General features: G+C 37.3%; 2 protein-coding genes, 1 non-coding gene and 1 pseudogene across 8 annotated transcripts; 1 reads left to right on the top strand and 3 right to left on the bottom strand.

Moving 5' to 3' along the window:
• Positions 1–663: 663 nt before the first annotated feature.
• Positions 664–3,957, top strand: LOC104708666 (3-phosphoinositide-dependent protein kinase 1). 2 transcript variants are annotated; one of them, XM_010425266.2, is made up of 11 exons: positions 664–1,422; positions 1,553–1,733; positions 1,840–1,892; positions 1,988–2,089; positions 2,178–2,286; positions 2,403–2,481; positions 2,578–2,743; positions 2,818–2,952; positions 3,048–3,220; positions 3,349–3,571; positions 3,647–3,957. In XM_010425266.2, the coding sequence occupies exons 1-11, from the start codon at positions 1,243–1,245 to the stop codon at positions 3,728–3,730; spliced, it is 1,485 nt and encodes a 494-aa protein (XP_010423568.2). In that variant the 5' UTR covers positions 664–1,242; the 3' UTR covers positions 3,731–3,957. The 2 variants fall into 2 exon arrangements, with proteins under 2 accessions (XP_010423568.2, XP_087316906.1); XM_087460780.1 differs by having other exon boundaries at positions 775–1,422; positions 1,553–1,737.
• LOC104708667 (uncharacterized) lies at positions 3,894–5,291 on the bottom strand. Its single transcript, XR_015563449.1, has 3 exons — positions 4,860–5,291; positions 4,532–4,762; positions 3,894–4,455 (listed from the first exon to the last, which is right to left on the bottom strand). It is a non-coding gene; the product is annotated as an uncharacterized LOC104708667 (transcript).
• Positions 5,292–5,597: 306 nt separating this feature from the next.
• LOC104708665 (3-ketoacyl-CoA synthase 19 pseudogene) lies at positions 5,598–7,681 on the bottom strand (annotated as a pseudogene). Its single transcript, XR_015563444.1, has 2 exons — positions 6,035–7,681; positions 5,598–5,806 (listed from the first exon to the last, which is right to left on the bottom strand). The product of XR_015563444.1 is annotated as a 3-ketoacyl-CoA synthase 19 pseudogene (transcript).
• Positions 7,682–10,498: 2,817 nt separating this feature from the next.
• Positions 10,499–16,792, bottom strand: LOC104708664 (phosphatidylinositol-3-phosphatase myotubularin-2). 4 transcript variants are annotated; one of them, XR_015563443.1, is made up of 19 exons: positions 16,443–16,761; positions 16,176–16,244; positions 15,874–15,948; positions 15,637–15,708; positions 15,461–15,530; positions 15,149–15,198; positions 14,774–15,063; positions 14,500–14,573; positions 14,341–14,404; positions 14,153–14,218; positions 13,724–13,823; positions 13,526–13,639; positions 13,013–13,182; positions 12,737–12,821; positions 12,275–12,493; positions 12,106–12,165; positions 11,950–12,014; positions 11,471–11,830; positions 10,499–11,329 (listed from the first exon to the last, which is right to left on the bottom strand). XR_015563443.1 is itself a non-coding variant. In XM_010425264.3 (19 exons), the coding sequence occupies exons 1-19, from the start codon at positions 16,548–16,550 to the stop codon at positions 10,859–10,861; spliced, it is 2,502 nt and encodes an 833-aa protein (XP_010423566.2). In that variant the 5' UTR covers positions 16,551–16,792; the 3' UTR covers positions 10,499–10,858. The 4 variants fall into 4 exon arrangements, 3 of the variants coding, with proteins under 3 accessions (XP_010423566.2, XP_087316904.1, XP_087316903.1); XM_010425264.3 differs by having other exon boundaries at positions 11,471–11,750; positions 16,443–16,792; XM_087460778.1 differs by having other exon boundaries at positions 11,471–11,750; positions 13,365–13,639; positions 16,443–16,719.
• Between the last annotated feature and the right edge of the window lie 324 nt (positions 16,793–17,116).

The following is a 17,116-nucleotide window of genomic DNA, read 5'->3' as shown; positions in this document are numbered from 1 at the left end:
TATAGACCCAGTTTGTTCCGGTTTAACCATCACATTCAACATAAGAATGTTGTAACAAACATTTTATCGTTTAGAATGAGAAAACAAGTTTTCTAACAAACTCTCTCTGGATTCGTGTTTGCTGATAATTATTTGGTCTCTTGTTCTTGATGACTGATGAGGCAAAGAGTCTCTCTAATAGGTTTTGGCACATACGTTTTAAATTTGAGTTTTTAACTTTTGGGAAAGGACGACGACTTGTATTGGGCTTAAATGTTTTAGGGTCGTGCGTGTTTGTACATTACACAAACAATGACAGTCTACATTGAAAACAAGCAAGAGCAGAAAAGAATTGAACAATTTTTAGTAACATTTTTCTCTCGCAATCAATGTTAAATTTTCAGTAACATATTTTAAAGAACAATTAATTTACAGTATGTCCTTAACTAGCAATAACTTGGAAATAGTACTAGCACAAAGCCACAACAACCATAATGAATGCTATATCTACTGATAGATACGATAAGTATAGTATCACAATTAAAACATTTAACAAATACTTATATTGTAGTTAGAATAAATTAAAATTTAAAAATTAATTAATGGTTGATGTAACAAAATTTTCACAAATGAAACCTCCTAAAAGAAGCCTAGTAATGAGTGAGACTCGTGAGAGCATCGGTTATTGAATCGAACGAATCATTGCAAAGATCCAAAATTTGACACACAAAAAAAAAAAAAAAAAAGTCTCTATCAAAGTGATCAACAAATCTATCCTTCAAAACAATATTTTCAAATTAAAATAATATTTTAACTAAAAAGATTGAAAAAACTATAAAGAAGATGAAGAAGAAGTGAAGAAGAAGAAGAAGAAGCGAAGAAGTGTCACATCTCTCTCTCTCTCTCTGCATCAGCTCCATAAAAGTTCCCACATTTCTCTGCTCTCTCTTCCCAATATTCTTGCTTTACTTTTTGGGTTTCTTTAATCGAGAGATATATAATTTATTCGAGAAATTTCGAAATCGGAACCCACCAGGCCACCACCACCGGTCACAAAAAAAAAAAAAAAGCTTCCTTCTTTCAAAACCTCCATCGTCAGCATTCTCTACAGATCCAACGGTTCTGTAATTTCGAATCCGGGTTCTCTTTGCAATCGATTCTTCTCGCTGGTTTTTGATTTGTGGGATTTGCTTAACCTAATGGGTCTTCTTATCGAGATGTATATGAAGAAGAAGAAGAGATAACAAAAAAAAAAAAAGGGATATGTTTTTGGCAATGGAGAAAGAATTTGATTCAAAGCTTGTTCTTCAAGGGACCTCCTCATCTTCCAACGGTGCCAATGTTTCCAGAAGCAAGAGCTTCTCCTTTAAAGCTCCTCAAGAAAATTTCTCCAGCCATGATTTCGAATTCGGCAAGATCTATGGCGTTGGCTCTTACTCTAAGGTTTCTTTTTTCGAACTCCTCCCTATTATAGGCAATGTGGCTTTTGATTCCTCTCAATGTGGTGTGCAATTGGAAAGGGTTGTTTTTTTTTTTTTGACCCCTGTGGGTGGATGGATGATTCTCAAATCAGGTTGTTAGGGCAAAGAAGAAGGAAACTGGAACTGTGTATGCCTTAAAGATTATGGACAAAAAGTTTATCACCAAGGAGAATAAAACTGCTTACGTCAAGCTCGAAAGGATTGTTCTTGATCAACTTGAACATCCTGGGATCATCAAGCTTTTCTTCACCTTTCAAGACACTTCCTCGCTATGTAGGTATTTCTTATTCACATGTAACATTCTTGTGCTTTTTCTGTAGTTGATTGATCTTTTTTGTTTTGTTTTTGTGTGTCTTCTTCTCTATATTGTTTTTGGTAGATATGGCACTTGAATCTTGTGAAGGTGGTGAGCTTTTCGACCAAATAACCAGAGTAAGATTGACTCAGAACCTTGGGAGATTGTTTCTTGGTATTTAGTGTTGTCGGAATTTGACACACCATTGTGGTTCCTTTCTTTTTTTGTGCAGAAAGGTAGGCTATCGGAGGATGAAGCTCGATTCTACACTGCAGAAGTTGTGGATGCTCTTGAGTATATACATAGTATGGGACTGATACATCGAGATATTAAGGTAGCTCCTTCTCTTTTGAATATCTTCTCTTCTCTTTTCCGACCCCAACAATGGCAGTGCTAAGTGGGTTTCTTCCTTGAAATGGTAGCCGGAGAATCTGTTGCTGACTTCAGATGGGCACATTAAGATTGCGGATTTTGGTAGTGTAAAGCCGATGCAAGATAGCCGGATCACAGTACTTCCTAACGCAGCCTCTGGTAATATGACCGTCTACAATCCTTTCTCATATTTCTGAGCTTAAGGCAGTGCTTATCGATAATTATTGTCAGATTCTGGTTTAAGCCTCTCTCTGTAAAACTGGTGACGTATACAGACGATAAAGCATGCACTTTCGTCGGGACTGCTGCATATGTTCCGCCTGAAGTTCTCAACTCCTCTCCCGCAACTTTCGGGTGAGAGTTCTTGGTTTCTTAAGTAACCTATTTGGTTTTGTGGATTACAATGCCTCTTACTTTGAACAATTTCCTTGGTACTCTGTGGAACACCAGAAATGATCTCTGGGCTCTAGGCTGCACTCTCTACCAGATGCTTTCAGGGACTTCTCCATTCAAAGACGCAAGTGAATGGCTGATTTTCCAAAGAATTATAGCCAGAGATATAAAGTTCCCAAATCATTTTTCAGAAGCAGCAAGAGACCTCATCGACCGGTTGCTGGTAAGATACATCAAAAGCCATTGTCACCAATCAGATGATATGGCTGTAACTCTTTTACTGTGAGATTTTCTCAGGATCCTGATCCAAGCAGAAGACCAGGTGCTAGTTCAGAAGGTTATACTGCTCTTAAGAAACATCCTTTCTTTACTGGAGTTGACTGGAAGAATCTTCGGTCTCAGAGTCCTCCAAAACTAGCCCCAGATCCTGCGGTATACCTCCTCCTAATTGTAATTGTAATTGTAAGGCCTTTTCAAATTATCTTCTTGTTTGTTTATTTATTCAGGTTTTGTTATATCTGATGCAGTCTCAAACAGCATCTCCCGAGAGGGATGACGCACATGGTTCTCCGTGGAACCTGACACATATTGGAGATTCTTCAGCCACACAGAACGACGGACACGGTGCACCTTCTACAGCTCCTGAATCATCGGGTTCCATAACACGGCTTGCTTCCATTGACTCTTTTGATTCGAGATGGTGAGGGCAATCAGGCTTTCTTGTTCCTCTGTTTTCTGGGCAACACCCCCAGTTTAGTGCTCCTGAAACTAATCCAGTTAGACAATCTGCTAACTTTTTTTTTTTTGGGGTGAACATTTGGTTAACAGGCAACAGTTTCTAGACCCGGGAGAATCGGTTCTGATGATATCAGCCGTGAAGAAGCTTCAGAAGATAACAAGCAAGAAGGTGCAGCTAATACTCACCAACAAACCCAAGCTGATCTATGTCGACCCGTCAAAGCTAGTTGTAAAAGGGAACATCATCTGGTCTGATAACTCAAATGACCTCAACGTTCAAGTGACTAGCCCTTCCCATTTCAAGATTTGCACGGTACTCATCATTTCCCTAATTTTCTCAGCACCAAAGACATGAAACTTTAATTGTGACTTTTCTTGAATTCTGCAGCCAAAGAAGGTTTTATCTTTTGAAGACGCAAAACAGAGAGCTTTGGTGTGGAAAAAGGCAATTGAGACTCTTCAGAACCGCTGAGACAAACTCCCCCTGAAGAATGTTTCAGTTAATTCTCTGTTTGTGTTACGTTTTCGTTCTTTAAACTGACCAAACTCCATACTTCAGATGTTTTTCTATCATACCCACCATTGAAAAGGAGCACTTCCACATTCCCACAACTTAACAGACACAAAAAGGGAGCTTTAAATTGAAAAGCTGTTTTTTGAATCCTTTATAAAGATCAAAGAATGTATTTTAAAGATAAAGTTACATGTGATATTGCGTTCAAGGATGAGTACTCCTTGGTCAAAAAAACTCAAAACAATGGTTACAGTGTTGGAAAGTTGCAGATTACAAACGAAACAACTATGCAAGAACAAAAAAAAGGAAAAAAAAAACTTGTTGGGAGTTTGCTAGGCAGTGCTCTCTTTGACAGCAAGAGGTTCATACCACTGAGGACCAAAGCCAGCAGCTTTTCTTGCTTCAGCATTAAAAGGCGGTTTCAACGGCCCTCTGAAATGCTCCCTTACTACCGAATGAAACTTCTTGATTATCTCTTCATTGCTATCGTCTGATTCTTTGCTACTGATGGTGCATTCTGGATGCTTTGACCGTTCACATAGATACTTAAACCATTTGACCCCAGCTGCACAGTGAGTAATTTCTTCAGGGTACACAACTTTCTCAAGTAAATCAGCAGTCTCGTGATCACCTCCGTTCCTAAACCGAGATATCGTAGTAGGCAGTACATCAAGCCCTCTAGCCTGCAAAAAACATAGTAATATCAGTAACATAGAGAATCAAAAACGAACTAAAAGAAGTTGAAATGGGGTATCTCACCTCGTGAACACAATGCTCTATAGCCAAACGAGCCAAAAGATCCTGAGATGTGGCAGAAGCAGAGTCCCAAAGACCATCATGAGCAGGCAATGCACCGTAACTAGAACCAATTTCTTGAAGCCGAGCTGCAAGCAAAGTGAAGTGACGGCCTTCATCTTGAGCAACGACAACAAAATCTGTAAAGAAGTCTCTAGGCATCTTCTCTTGCTTGCCAAAACGAGCTATTATATCCTATATATATAACATTCCCCAGAATCATCATTATCAAATTCAAAACCTTGAAAGATACAAATCAGAGTTACAAAAAATCAAAAGGTCCTTTTTTTACCCAAGATAAGTCAATAGCCCAGCTTTCAGTATGAAACTATGAACAATGGCTTGCCTGCTCTGTAAGCTACCAGCTCTTCCCAGCTTCGGCATCAAACTCGGAGACACCAGTTTCATCGGAAGTCGAGCTGGCCTGTCCGGGACAGAGAGATCGACGGTGGGATCATAGGTTTCGGCTATTTCACCTTGAAGCCATTTGACGGCAATCGAATCGCCAAGCTTGGCTTTTTCGTACGGGTCTGATGTGTTTAGAACCCTAATCGCCGATTCAACTAGGGTTTCGCTCTCCATCTCTCGGCTTTTTCCCGGCGGCGAGATGTGTTCGAAGAAAAAATAAAATATTTCAACGACCCAGAGCGAGTAGATAGCACGCGCAACACAGAGCGCGTTAATAAGTCTCGTCATAATTTATCAATTAGGAGCAAAGTGTAACATGCATGCATTAGTGATTAGCGAATGTAACATCTTATTAGTTTCTTGAAATTTAAAATATATTTTGAAACTTTGTGTCTTAACTCTTAAGTATAACATTAAATATATATATATATATATGTAGTGACATAAGATAGCAAAATGTTTTAAGAGCAAATCTATGTTCCCTTAATCTTGTAGTGGAATCGGTAGGAGGACCCCACAGGGTTTTCTATTTTTTTGAAAGGCTCCACAATCTAACAATAAAACTGATTTTGCATTCAAAGGTAATGTCAGAGAGTTTGATACCTCAATGTATGTGTGTGTGTTGTGTAAAATGTAAATATATAGAAGACAATGTAAATCAATTACAATCTGTGAACACACATGAAATTTATTGCTGTTCTTACTCATAAATGGGTAAGCCACAATAATACAAATCTGACAGAGTAAATGCAGCCACTTGAGTACACAATCTCTTTGTTACTACTGTTCGAAATATCGACTTCTATATCAATTGGTTGTTACTTGTCAAATCTACAATCAATTTGTCAAAAAAAGTACCGTCAATTAAACATGCTTATATTTATTTCAAATTTAAATTGATAACAAAAAGTATCAGTCGTCGTCGACTATATCAACTTGTCAACATATTCCAAATAATCCAAACTTCGAAATAACGCCTAATAAAGAAACATTTCTTATAATAACCAATTGATTGCTTAATATATGATTTTAAAAATAAATGTTACTCTCTCTGCTTACTTGTGATCAATCAACACGAAGGAAGCTCATAGTATCGTCGTTGATCCAATCATACTTCTCCACGAACGGATTCGGGATGTTCGATAGCTCCGGATATCGATCGATCGAATCTTCCCAAACGTTCTTATCACCAAGATCCTTGAGAACCTCCCAAACACAATTGTTAGACTCGAATCCAGCTCCCATACTCATCATTAGTATCTTATGACCTTTCTTTAATCTATTCTTAGCTTCCATGTAACCAAGAACATACCATAAACCACCTGAAGACGTGTTCCCGAACCTATGAAGCGCCATTCTCGCTGGCTCGATGTCGAACTCTGTGAGCCCTAAGCTTTTTCCGACTCCTTCTATAATCGCTCTTCCTCCGGGGTGAATACAGAAATGTTGCAACCCTGTTTTTAGGTTTAGACCGATCCCCGAGCTCCCGGGTTCTCTTTTCCTGGTGATTCTTCTTTTAACCGCACGGACTATGGCGTAGCGGATCAGTTCCTTGATGGGCAAGACTCTAGGGAGGAGAACTTGGAGGTTCTTGGTTAGGGCTCGACCGGCTGCTTTTTTTAGGTGTTTGGTTAAGAGAAAGCCTGGATGACCATCTCCGTCCTCCATTTGTATGCAGCACGAGTAGGCCTCGTCGTCTGCACCCACATGGGCACGGACCACTGTCACAAGCTTCATCAAAGCCCGGTTCTTAAACCGAGCTGCGTTGGTTAACAGAACAGAGCTTCCTCCTGCACGGAAGAGACAGTTTGAGAGCATCATGGATCTATCTCTACCGCAGTACCAGTGAGGACCCATTGTCTCGGTGCTGACCACGAGTGCGATAGCGTTTTCGCGAGTTTCGAAGATCCTTTGCACGATATCTATCGAGATAACGCTCGCGCTACACCCTAGTCCCGAGAGGTTGAAGGATCTGATGTCTTCCCTCATCTTGTATCTGTTGATGACTCGTGAGGTTAGAGAAGGAGATGGAGCGAAGAGTGAGACGTTGACGACGAGGATGTCAATGTCGGAAGGAGAGACTAAGCCTTTTGTCTTCTGAAAAAGCTTGTCGAGAGTGTCGAATATAATCTCATCCATTTCGGAGTGAGCGTCGCGGAGAGTAGGAGAGTCTTCTCTGCCTTCAAGGACGTTTATTGGGCCGTACGTTTCCTCTCCAATCCCGGAACTAGCCATTGTACGGAGGAGAAACCTGTACTCTTCAAGACCCAAGTTCTTGTTTCGTTGAACGACCTTAGCACAAGTCTCGGTGTCGAGTTTTCTCTCGTCCATGCCCTTGTAACACTCGTAGTGAAGCATGAAGCAGTTTCTCTGGTTTCTTCTTTTGCAAACAAACTTGAAGATGTAGAAAACGAAGAGAGTGAAGAGTAGGAACAGAGAAGGGAGTGAGAAGAGTTCCATGGAAGAAACAAAGGAAGAAACAGAGAAAGCAAGTGAGAGAGAAAGAGAGTGTGTGAAAGTGTTGTGTTTTCAAATTGTGTCAAAGTTGCAAGGAAATGTACGGATTTTATAGAGTTAGTGATATGTTCAGATTTTGTTTACTTTTCTTTTTTACACCCGTTGTAAATTGCTTTTGTCATTCACCTATTAACTTCACTACCAACTACTTTTTATTTATTTGAAAATTAGTTTTTAGTTTGGGTATAAAAAAAATATATATCAAAATATCGTCTGTGACATACGTGTTGGTATGATCATCTAATATATGATTTTAGATGAATTTCAAGTTTAAACATTGTAGGATCTATGGTGCTAGGTATACTGCAAAGATCAACTCCTTAAGATTGGTGTGGTATGGTCAGGACTCAGGAGCGGATGAGACTCTTAAATTTTTGTTTTTTTAGGGTGTGTTTAGTGCGAGAACTACGCATTTGGATACACCACCTTTTTATGGTAATATTGCCAAATGCGTTTGGAAAATGATAACACAATAAGTCAATAAATCCACAACGAAAGACAACAAAAACATCTCAAAATTAATTAGTGTCACCAACCAAACCCAATAATTTATAAAGTTATGATGACTTATTGACTTGATACCTCTCATGACAACATTGGTTTTTGAGTGTTTTAAAATTCGATACACATTTGATAGTCTTAGAGAGATTGTAACAAGTTATAACTCTATGCTTAAATGTCTCTTTGTGGTTAATGGGATAATAACAAGTATATGTTAGGGAGTGGAGCATCCATTGTCAGTCAGTCCTCATTCCCTTACGACATGTCTGTTCATTATCATTTTACATATCCGATGCCTTGATTATTGACCGTATATCTTATATGTTTCTCCATATATATTGCAACCTTTACGTATTTAAGTTGTTCTTAACATTGATACTGTATATACAAAATACAGTATATTACCCTACCTCATATCAAATCCATTAAAAATTAGGTATATCCAATCCTCCAATTTACTTCGATTGGTTGTGATGATATATAGTAACAAACGAGTAAATGTCTCATGACCCTTTTCTAGATTTTATTTTTTTCCCCTCAATTCCAGCCTGTGAAGAATTTACTACGGTGTTTCTCGTCCTTATATCATAACGTGGAGATGTAAAAATTTGTTGACAAAAAATTGCGAAAACGTGGTACTGAAATTTGTCGAACTAATCAATGCTTGTCTAGTAGTTCAAAAGTTTTATTATGGGATTGGGAGATTAGGGTTCGTATTCTTTTATATTACGGTCATTATGAACGTTTTAATTAACGACACCATTATTATTATCTGGTTTTCACATCTTTCGGAGATTTAGTCTAGGAAAACTTTATGACACCCCAAAAAAAAAGTATGTATTTTTTCACTTTTCTAAACAGAATAACAGTATAACATCAGTCCATTTGCAATAAAAATTCAATTCAGTAATAAAAGCAGTGGTCAAGTAGTCAGTACGTACAACTGCAACAGATAAGATAATAGTCTTGATTGGTTGTGCATTCAGACTTTTGTTTCATCACCTTAATTTTGTCTTCAAATTCACTTTATTACTGCAGATTTGTCATTTCATTACAAAGTCGTGACAAAATTTTGTAAAAGTCTCTGGGGGAGTGGTAAAAAAACACAAATCCAAAAAAGTCTGGAGGTGGTGGTGACTCAGTTTTGTTTGAATTAACTATATGTAGTCATTCTTGGTTTCCTTTTATACGAGCTAAACCAATTGTAACCGCAATATAAACCAGTTTTAAACTGATTTGATCTTTTACCAGCCGTAAATCCAATTAAACCGTTGTACCACTCAGAACCAGTCCCGGTTTTTAAAACTTGACTTGGCTATCGTGTGTGATCATAGGCTCAGTAAAATCAATCAATGGCGGTAAAAAAGCGACACTTGTGTGTTTGTAAGACCATATACAATGGTTATAACATTAAACACCCTCCATCTCAGTTTTTAACACTCCACATCATATTCTCTTTCTTCCACCTAATCATTCAACACTCAATTCAATTTTAACCTCTCTAATAGTTTTATTTAATAACATTCAACACCTTACCCCACCTTTTGATTTCATATTCTTATTTTCTTTATAATTTTATCTACATATTTATAACAATATGATTAAAATTAAATTTAAAATTATTAAAAGTTACATAGTTTCTAAAAAAAGAAAAAAACATAATTTTTGTAAAAACAAATGAAAATATGAAAACTTCAAATATAATATGATATAAGCACATGACAATACAATAAGATTATGATAGGGAAAAAGGTAATTAATAGAATTTTGGATATTAAAAGGATTATTATTAGGATTTTGTTTTAAAAAAATTTAAAATATGACCAAGAATTTATTGTAGAATAATTTGAAAGTTATAGTGAAAATATCTATTTACTATGTTCAAATAAAATGAATCAAGTCTCTATTTATAGATTACAAAAAATAATAAATTTTAATATAAAAATAAAATAAAAGAAATTGTTTATTATATAATAATTGGTGTTAAATAGATAGAGTGGGATAAAAAAATTAAAAGTGTCATCTTAATTATTTGTTTTTTGGCAGGGAAAAAAAGAGAAAAAAAATGGTAAACTCTCCCTACACATGCGTGCAAAACAACTTTGCTTATACAAATGACATCTGATATTAATCCAGCTCAGCTTTTTCATTTTTTCAACAGGTTCACTGTAACAATTAAACTGTTGAAATTTAAAGATGGTCTAAGTAAATTTGACATAATGATAAAATAATGTTACGATTGACTTTTCGACACGAGGGACACTAGAATCAACAGTAACCGTACAAGAAGAGTATACGATCAACGGCTCAAATTTAATAGTAAGAATTAAATTGGGGGTCCAAGCCCAACTACATAATATACAACGTATTGAATTGAAAACTACACACCACTCTTCGCATATTTTATGTGATGGTGTCCCTGTCCCCAATTTCACACATCTAGGCTCCTATCAATGCAAATATTGTATTTTACGTTTTTTTTAGTTTTACTACTTTCTTGCAGGATTATAGTGACTCTTGTCTCAATAATCATATAATCAGTTTTAGTTACAATCTTTACTCGTTTATCAACGGGACAAACAAAAACAAAATCACAAATCTAACGTTCTCAATGAAGCCTGAGGTCGAGACCAGAAGCAACCTGCTGCCTCTATAGTCTATACATGATCGCATTGCTATACAAGAAGAAGTTAGTTCCCGACGCGCACCCACATACCAAAACGCTCTTGGTTTGGCGGCTTTTGTATCCGCCTTTAGGGGGTTTTATTGATGTTTCTGTTCCTCACTGGTGTTGCTATGCCTTACTCTGTCAAAAAAATACACACATGTCCTTGATTTACGGTCAATCTGGTGAAACTTGGATTCTCATTCAGCTGCGAAATAGCCTTCTTGGATGGAGAGTTTCTCAAACGCTTCAAAGTTTGTTTTTAACCCAAGAAATTGGCTCCCGATCTGAGCACAACCTGCATCAGGCCTTCGACACATTCCTTCTCTTGTCCGCAACGGACACAATGCTTCACACACATTCTGTTCAGTCACCGATGAGATAGATTCTGAGACATCTGTTGTGTTGTCCTCAGATGGTTTTTGGGAAATTGAGTGAGAACATTTCTGCGCCCCATCTTCTACTTCAACTGTGCAATCTCCGTTCTTTGTGAATTTAACTTTGCAGCCAAGTGACTGCAGAGCTCGTGATATGACGGCACACTCTTTTGTAGCTCTCTTTGCTGATTCTCTAGCTATGCGGCTTATGTCTCTCTCGGTCACTAACTCTTCGCTCAATGACTCCACTGCAGAAGATAACTCATCTACCTTCCTTTCTGCTTCTTCTTTCTCCTGTTCCAATTTTTTCCGACCCGACACAAGAAACAAACAAGATGAAGCAAGATAATTGACGTTAATAGAACGTACAGTCAAATATAAACTTTAGGAAAGGATTCTTTTGTAGTCTATAAAAGGTTAGGAAGGATGGGTCACCTTCTTCATTTCTGAATACTTAACAGCCATGGCTCTACATTGGTCCTCGGTTTCTGTAGCGTTCGGTTCCACAGGGCAGGCCCACCGGAGATGGAACTGGGGCCAGATAGTCGGGGCTAGAGCTGCTGCAGGAGGTAATAATGGGCCATCATATCTTGAAGGATCATATAAAGGGTTACAATGGACATGAGAAGTTGCACCGGAGGAACGTAAATCAGCCAAGTAGGCCCAAAGACATCCACAGGTTTCAGAAATCCCACACTGCTGCCTCTCTTTTTCACTGACATTTATCAAGAAAGGGTCAATATATATACTTAAACGGTCGCACAGTCACTTCCTGCTCGACTATGGAACTTTCACCTATACAAAATTGCTCCAACTTTCTCAGGAACAATAATAACCTTATATATAACATATGATGAACTTTTTCTGACTTTACAAACTAAAGCACAGAAAATAAGTTTTAAATGAGAGGTTACCTATTGCACAAAAAGTTCCCAAAACGACATGAAAGCAAGCAGTCCATGAAATCTACCAGGAAAGTCTGAAACAAAATAGTAAAGGGTAGAGAGTACTTTTAAAACAAAATTTCATCATGACACTGTCAAACATCTGTTAATGGTCTATATACATACCGGAGAAAACTCGAACGCAGAAGGATACATCCGCATCAGCTGTGAAACGCAATCAAGCCACTGCAAACACCGTAAACGTGAAGATGAAATAATCTAAGGCTTTACTCAGCTATCTAATTAGATTTTCACATCGTAAAGATTATTATAGCTGTAGGCAATAGCTACTCACCTGCAAAAATATAGGAGAATAGTTGTTCGGCCCATATGAAGAGCTAGAAGATTGAGCAATTGCTGATCCTGAAAGTTGCTGTACTGGAGAGGAAGGGAAACTTCGAGCAGAAGAAGACTGAATTGGTAATTCAAAATTACCAGATTCAGATACATTAGGCATTCCCACCCGATCCGAAAATGGGTGACCAAATGCTAACCAATCCTTTTCGACAAGAGCCTGATGTGAAGTCAGAATAGTAGAAAAGACTACATAAGACAATGGTACATCACACAAAATTCTTACGAAGGCTGCTTATGCAGTTAAATCAGCTGGCAAGAACAAAGTATTCTATGAGAACCACCCACAATATCAATTATCAAGTTACAATCCTAAACTTGAAGTTGATCAAGGAATTAAGTAGATTCAGTCACAACAAGAACGAAAAGCCCCAGAAAACTTAAACTATAACACGAGGTGTACCTGGAACCCAGAAAATGTTCTGTAGTATGGATCAAGCAATAAACATGCAAGAGAAGTCAGCTGAGTTGTTCTGTCCCATCCATCACTGCACAGTGACATAACAAGTCCGGAAACAACATAAAACAGCTGAGAATAGTTAACACCTGATTTAACGGATGATAAATACAAGTGTTGAAGTGTCTGCTTGAGACAAATGCATCTTTGTCCTATCACATGTCTATAAATTGGTATCCAAGTAAAACAGTTCAGTGACGATGTGGCCTCAAGATAGCTTACCTGCAGTGCACGAGAACTGATGCTGACTCCATAGCAACACGTGCAGCAATCCATGCTACACCAGCTAAGATGCTCTGGATGTGACTTAACCAATTACTATCTCCGAGCAAGGATACTGAAGCAGACATACTACTGAGATTACCTCCACCCCACGTCGAGGCACCATGCCTCTACAGATTTCACACAAATAGAGTTATCCACTATTAGCAACAGAAGTATTGTAAATCATGATGTATCTTCAAAAAGATATCTGTGGTATATTTTACACGTTCTCCATGAACTTGAAAAAGAAACTAAGGTTGCAACCATTAACTTGATAACTAATGTAAATATCATGTCCACATGCTCTAACCTTAATTCAATTGAATGATACCCGTTTTAGTTTCTGAAACCACCTAGATGTCGTGTGCTAGACAACTTGGAGAGTGTCAGTTGATTTGTTAAGAAACTTTAATCGCTTTCGAACTTCTCCGCCAACTACAAATCCTAAATTCTCTGGAATTCAGTACTTACCAAGAATGATGACGTCCCATCTGACGATGTTGTACCATGCATATCTAAATAATCCCTAAGGCGGGAAAAGCTCTCTCTCATTGTATGTATGTTGTCTATCCCCAGAAAAACAATCTGAAGAGAAACATTTTCAGTAAAAACAAGCAGTTCCAGAAGACAAAATATTGAGCTGCAAACCAGTTTAGACCATGTACTGACTTCAGATTTAAAATAATTTGAAGATGATTCTGAGCCTCCTCCCATTGCTCCATTTGCTAATGCATTTTTCTTAGGTCTTGCATCTACGATATAAAGCTTCCTATGGCACAAAAACAAAATGACAGTTCGTGTAATTTTCTTAGTAACTAAGTATCAACATTCAACCACATTTCAGATATGAAGTAACAGAGTAATTTTCTATTTCACCCAAATAGACTTTTCTTAATATTCCAGAATATAATCCCACGTCCAATGGGGCAAACAAGAGTGGTTATTTCCAAGTATACGTATGTGATTTATGATTTTTAACACAAATCATGTGAGAAATGCAAGCACATAGAGGGGTCATGGTACTAAGAGATGACAAAAAGATTATCAGGAAACCGAAATGTTAATTTTAACCAAATGACGAAAAAATCAGAAGCTCACCTTCGTGCTCCCTTATGGCCAGCTAACTGAGTGCAAAATGAAGCAACAAGTTTCTCATCACAACTACTGTAGAAATGGGTGAAATTTATCAAAACATCAGATCCATCACTTCAAGCACTTTGAGATTCCAAATAAGAAACTAAATTATCATGCACAAGTCTGGTCATAAAACTGAAAATTCTACTTACCTCCTAATGTTCATCATCAGACCAACTAAAGGTTGTGATGAGCGAGCAATCACAGCTCCACTTCCTGCAATTGAAAAATAAATAAAAAAAGCAACATGTAAATGTCGAAGCTATACCAACAAAGTTCAAATAGAAGTACCACAACCGCTGCATTTCTACCTGGATGACACCACGAGATCACAGGTAAGCGACATCTTGCCCGAAAAGTAGACGCCTGGATCAGATCTTCATCACTGACAACAAAAATGCGGTAATTGTTTATTGTGTCAATACTTCTCATAAAGATAGTTGAAACCAAAAAATAAACAGTGGTATGCCAAGTTACTAAAGATAATCTTCTATGTAGTTCTCAAATACGAGCACAGAACTTCTCCATGTTTGGCGAAACCAAATGAAACATTTTTCATTCCTGAACAAGGAATCAATGTCCTACCTAATTGATTTTGGAACCATCAAAGCAAACGGATAACTCTGACACAAGTCATAATTCGAGTTCAAGTTAGTTATCCGCCAAAGTTCATTGGACAGAGTGAATGAACCGTCGTCAATCATATTCATTGACGCTTGTTGAGAACTTTTTCCGAGAAGCCGAAAATATTCATTAAGCAATATTTCCTTTGGGTTTGCGTTACCGAATTTGGAAGGCCCACATGTAAAAGCATAAAGATCCCATACTCTCTCTGGTTTGTTAGACCTCAATAGTGCATCAACGACAGCACGTCTCTACAAAAGTATGCTAATAGAATCAAATAGGTTTCAAGGAGAAATGCAAAATGTAGCATGAGTTGAAATTTTTCAAAAGTTTCACCTGTTTGGTTCCAGGTCGAAAACCATAGACAACTATCCTCATATCTTTTCCTGCAAAATGGACATGAATCATTATGATATAGTTATAAACTAACATACAAAAAGTATTAGATAAAGCGGTAAATAAAAACCCTTCAATCAACATCATTGCAGGGGTGATGTCTGCTGCCAAGATAATTACTTTCAGGTAGTAAACAAAGGTAATAAAAGAAAAGGAGCTAAACATTAAACTGAATTTTGATCTATGGCACAAGAACCTGAAAACATAAATTACTCAGAATCTGTTTTAGCAAATGGAAACACAGAAACATACCAGTGACCTGTAAAAGTCGATTTGGTGCATTCTCATCGTTGTGATATTTGTTTGATTGAACTTTCAGCGCCTACATATAATACCCATGACACAGAAATTATATAAAAGTAAAAGTATTAAAACCCAGAGCCTAACTGCACCAAAATTAATCACAGAGCGTAGACATAATAACTGACCAGTTTGTTAAACTTCTCGATAGCTAAAAATGGGATTGTACCAAGTGGAACAAGCTTTCTGGTTCCTTCACTCTTCACAAAGAGAAACAAAGAATAGTCCCTTAAGTTTATAGCATTGTCAAGAAAATATGAGTAGGAATGCAGAAATCAACAGCGAAATGCACGTGTGATGCACCACGTAAAGATTACAATAAGTTGACAAAAAAAAAGAAGAAACATAGGAAAGACAAGTCATACCAAAAACATAATACGAAAATTTGACAACAAGAGGGTCCCTGCCTCATTGGTGTTGATGAGAATAACTCCACAAGCCTGAAAATCAAAGCCAACTTCAATTAAAAGACCAAAACACAATACATTTATGATGAACAAATTCCAACAAACAGGAATTTGATTTCTTGCTAATTTTCAAGAAACCTGACTGAAGCATCCCTATCAATTCTCAAATCCAAAGCATAAAGTTTTAGAAAACAGTGAGAGGCACCAAACAGAGTTTTCAATTCGAAACATCCAATTTATAACCAAATCTAATGACATACCTCGAAGAGAATCCTCTCAGATTCCAGCAAGCAATCCAAGTTCGAATACGAGCTAGAAAAAGAAGCTGACTGAACCATCCCAATCAAAATAGAACATAAAAAAAAAAAAAAAGCATCAATCGATAATCCCCAAATTATGAGCTTTTCAAATAAAGAGATGAAAAACAACAATAACAATGTTCTCGTGTTGCTTGCTTAACGAATTAGGTCAAGGAAAACACGAGAGAAAGATGCAATAATTGAATTGAGAAGCTAAGAGCGGAATACATCGAGTTTAGTCCAATCGAGCATGTCCCAGCTTCCGTAACCTTCCATCTTCTCCGATGAACATCGCAGCGATCGTGATCGCCCGGGGAGAGGTCTCAGCGCCGTCATCTGAAAGGAGAGAGAGAAAGAGAGAGACGGTGACTCGGTTTGGGCTTCACCTGCCGCTCAACGGTGGCAAACTCGACGGATTTAGCACGCTGCCTTTTCGCCACAGAGACTATGAGACATCCAAATACGACGCAGTTTCCGTACGGCCAGAGTTTTACGTTTCAGACCCTTTATTTTTTTTCCCCCTTTTGCTTTAATAATCTTTTTTCTTACCTATTTAAGATTTTTGTTAGTTTCTATATAGATTATGTTTTACGAAGAGTCAAAATTAAATACTACTATTAGAATGAAAGTTTTTTGATAAAGTCCATTTTATGAAAGACTTGAACGTAGTAATTAAATAAATATTTCTTTATTGACCTCAGTTAATTATTGAAAAATGTTTTAGACTTTTTTTTTAAATCTAAAATGTAAAATATCTAACGAAATTAATTAAATAAAATTTATCATTAGAATATCCCAAAATGAATGTTAATTCATATGGTAATCCAACTTGTAATTGTATGATGACCCCTTCTATATAATATTAGTCTGTATAGTAATTGTATATTATCAATCATATACTG

This window comes from Camelina sativa, chromosome 8 (assembly GCF_030686135.1).
Source record: "Camelina sativa cultivar CO46 ecotype springtype chromosome 8, ASM3068613v1".
NCBI lineage: Eukaryota > Viridiplantae > Streptophyta > Magnoliopsida > Brassicales > Brassicaceae > Camelina > Camelina sativa.
The sequence above is the reverse complement of the archived record's forward strand: the minus strand, read 5'-3'. Positions and strand labels throughout refer to the sequence as shown.

What these genes read in the sequence shown, in the direction of transcription:
- LOC104708666 (XM_010425266.2), top strand. Translation starts at nt 1,243, where the DNA reads ATGTTTTTGGCAATGGAGAAAGAATTTGATTCAAAGCTTGTTCTTCAA. An exon ending in ACCTCATCGACCGGTTGCTG is followed by an intron (nt 2,744 to 2,817) that starts GTAAGATACATC and finishes AGATTTTCTCAG; the next exon opens with GATCCTGATCCAAGCAGAAG. An exon ending in GACTCTTTTGATTCGAGATG is followed by an intron (nt 3,221 to 3,348) that starts GTGAGGGCAATC and finishes TTTGGTTAACAG; the next exon opens with GCAACAGTTTCTAGACCCGG.
- LOC104708664 (XM_087460777.1), bottom strand. Translation starts at nt 16,550, where the DNA reads ATGACGGCGCTGAGACCTCTCCCCGGGCGATCACGATCGCTGCGATGT. An exon ending in TCGACTTTTACAGGTCACTG is followed by an intron (nt 15,199 to 15,460) that starts GTATGTTTCTGT and finishes TCCATTTTGCAG; the next exon opens with GAAAAGATATGAGGATAGTT. An exon ending in GGGAACTTTTTGTGCAATAG is followed by an intron (nt 11,751 to 11,949) that starts GTAACCTCTCAT and finishes GATAAATGTCAG; the next exon opens with TGAAAAAGAGAGGCAGCAGT.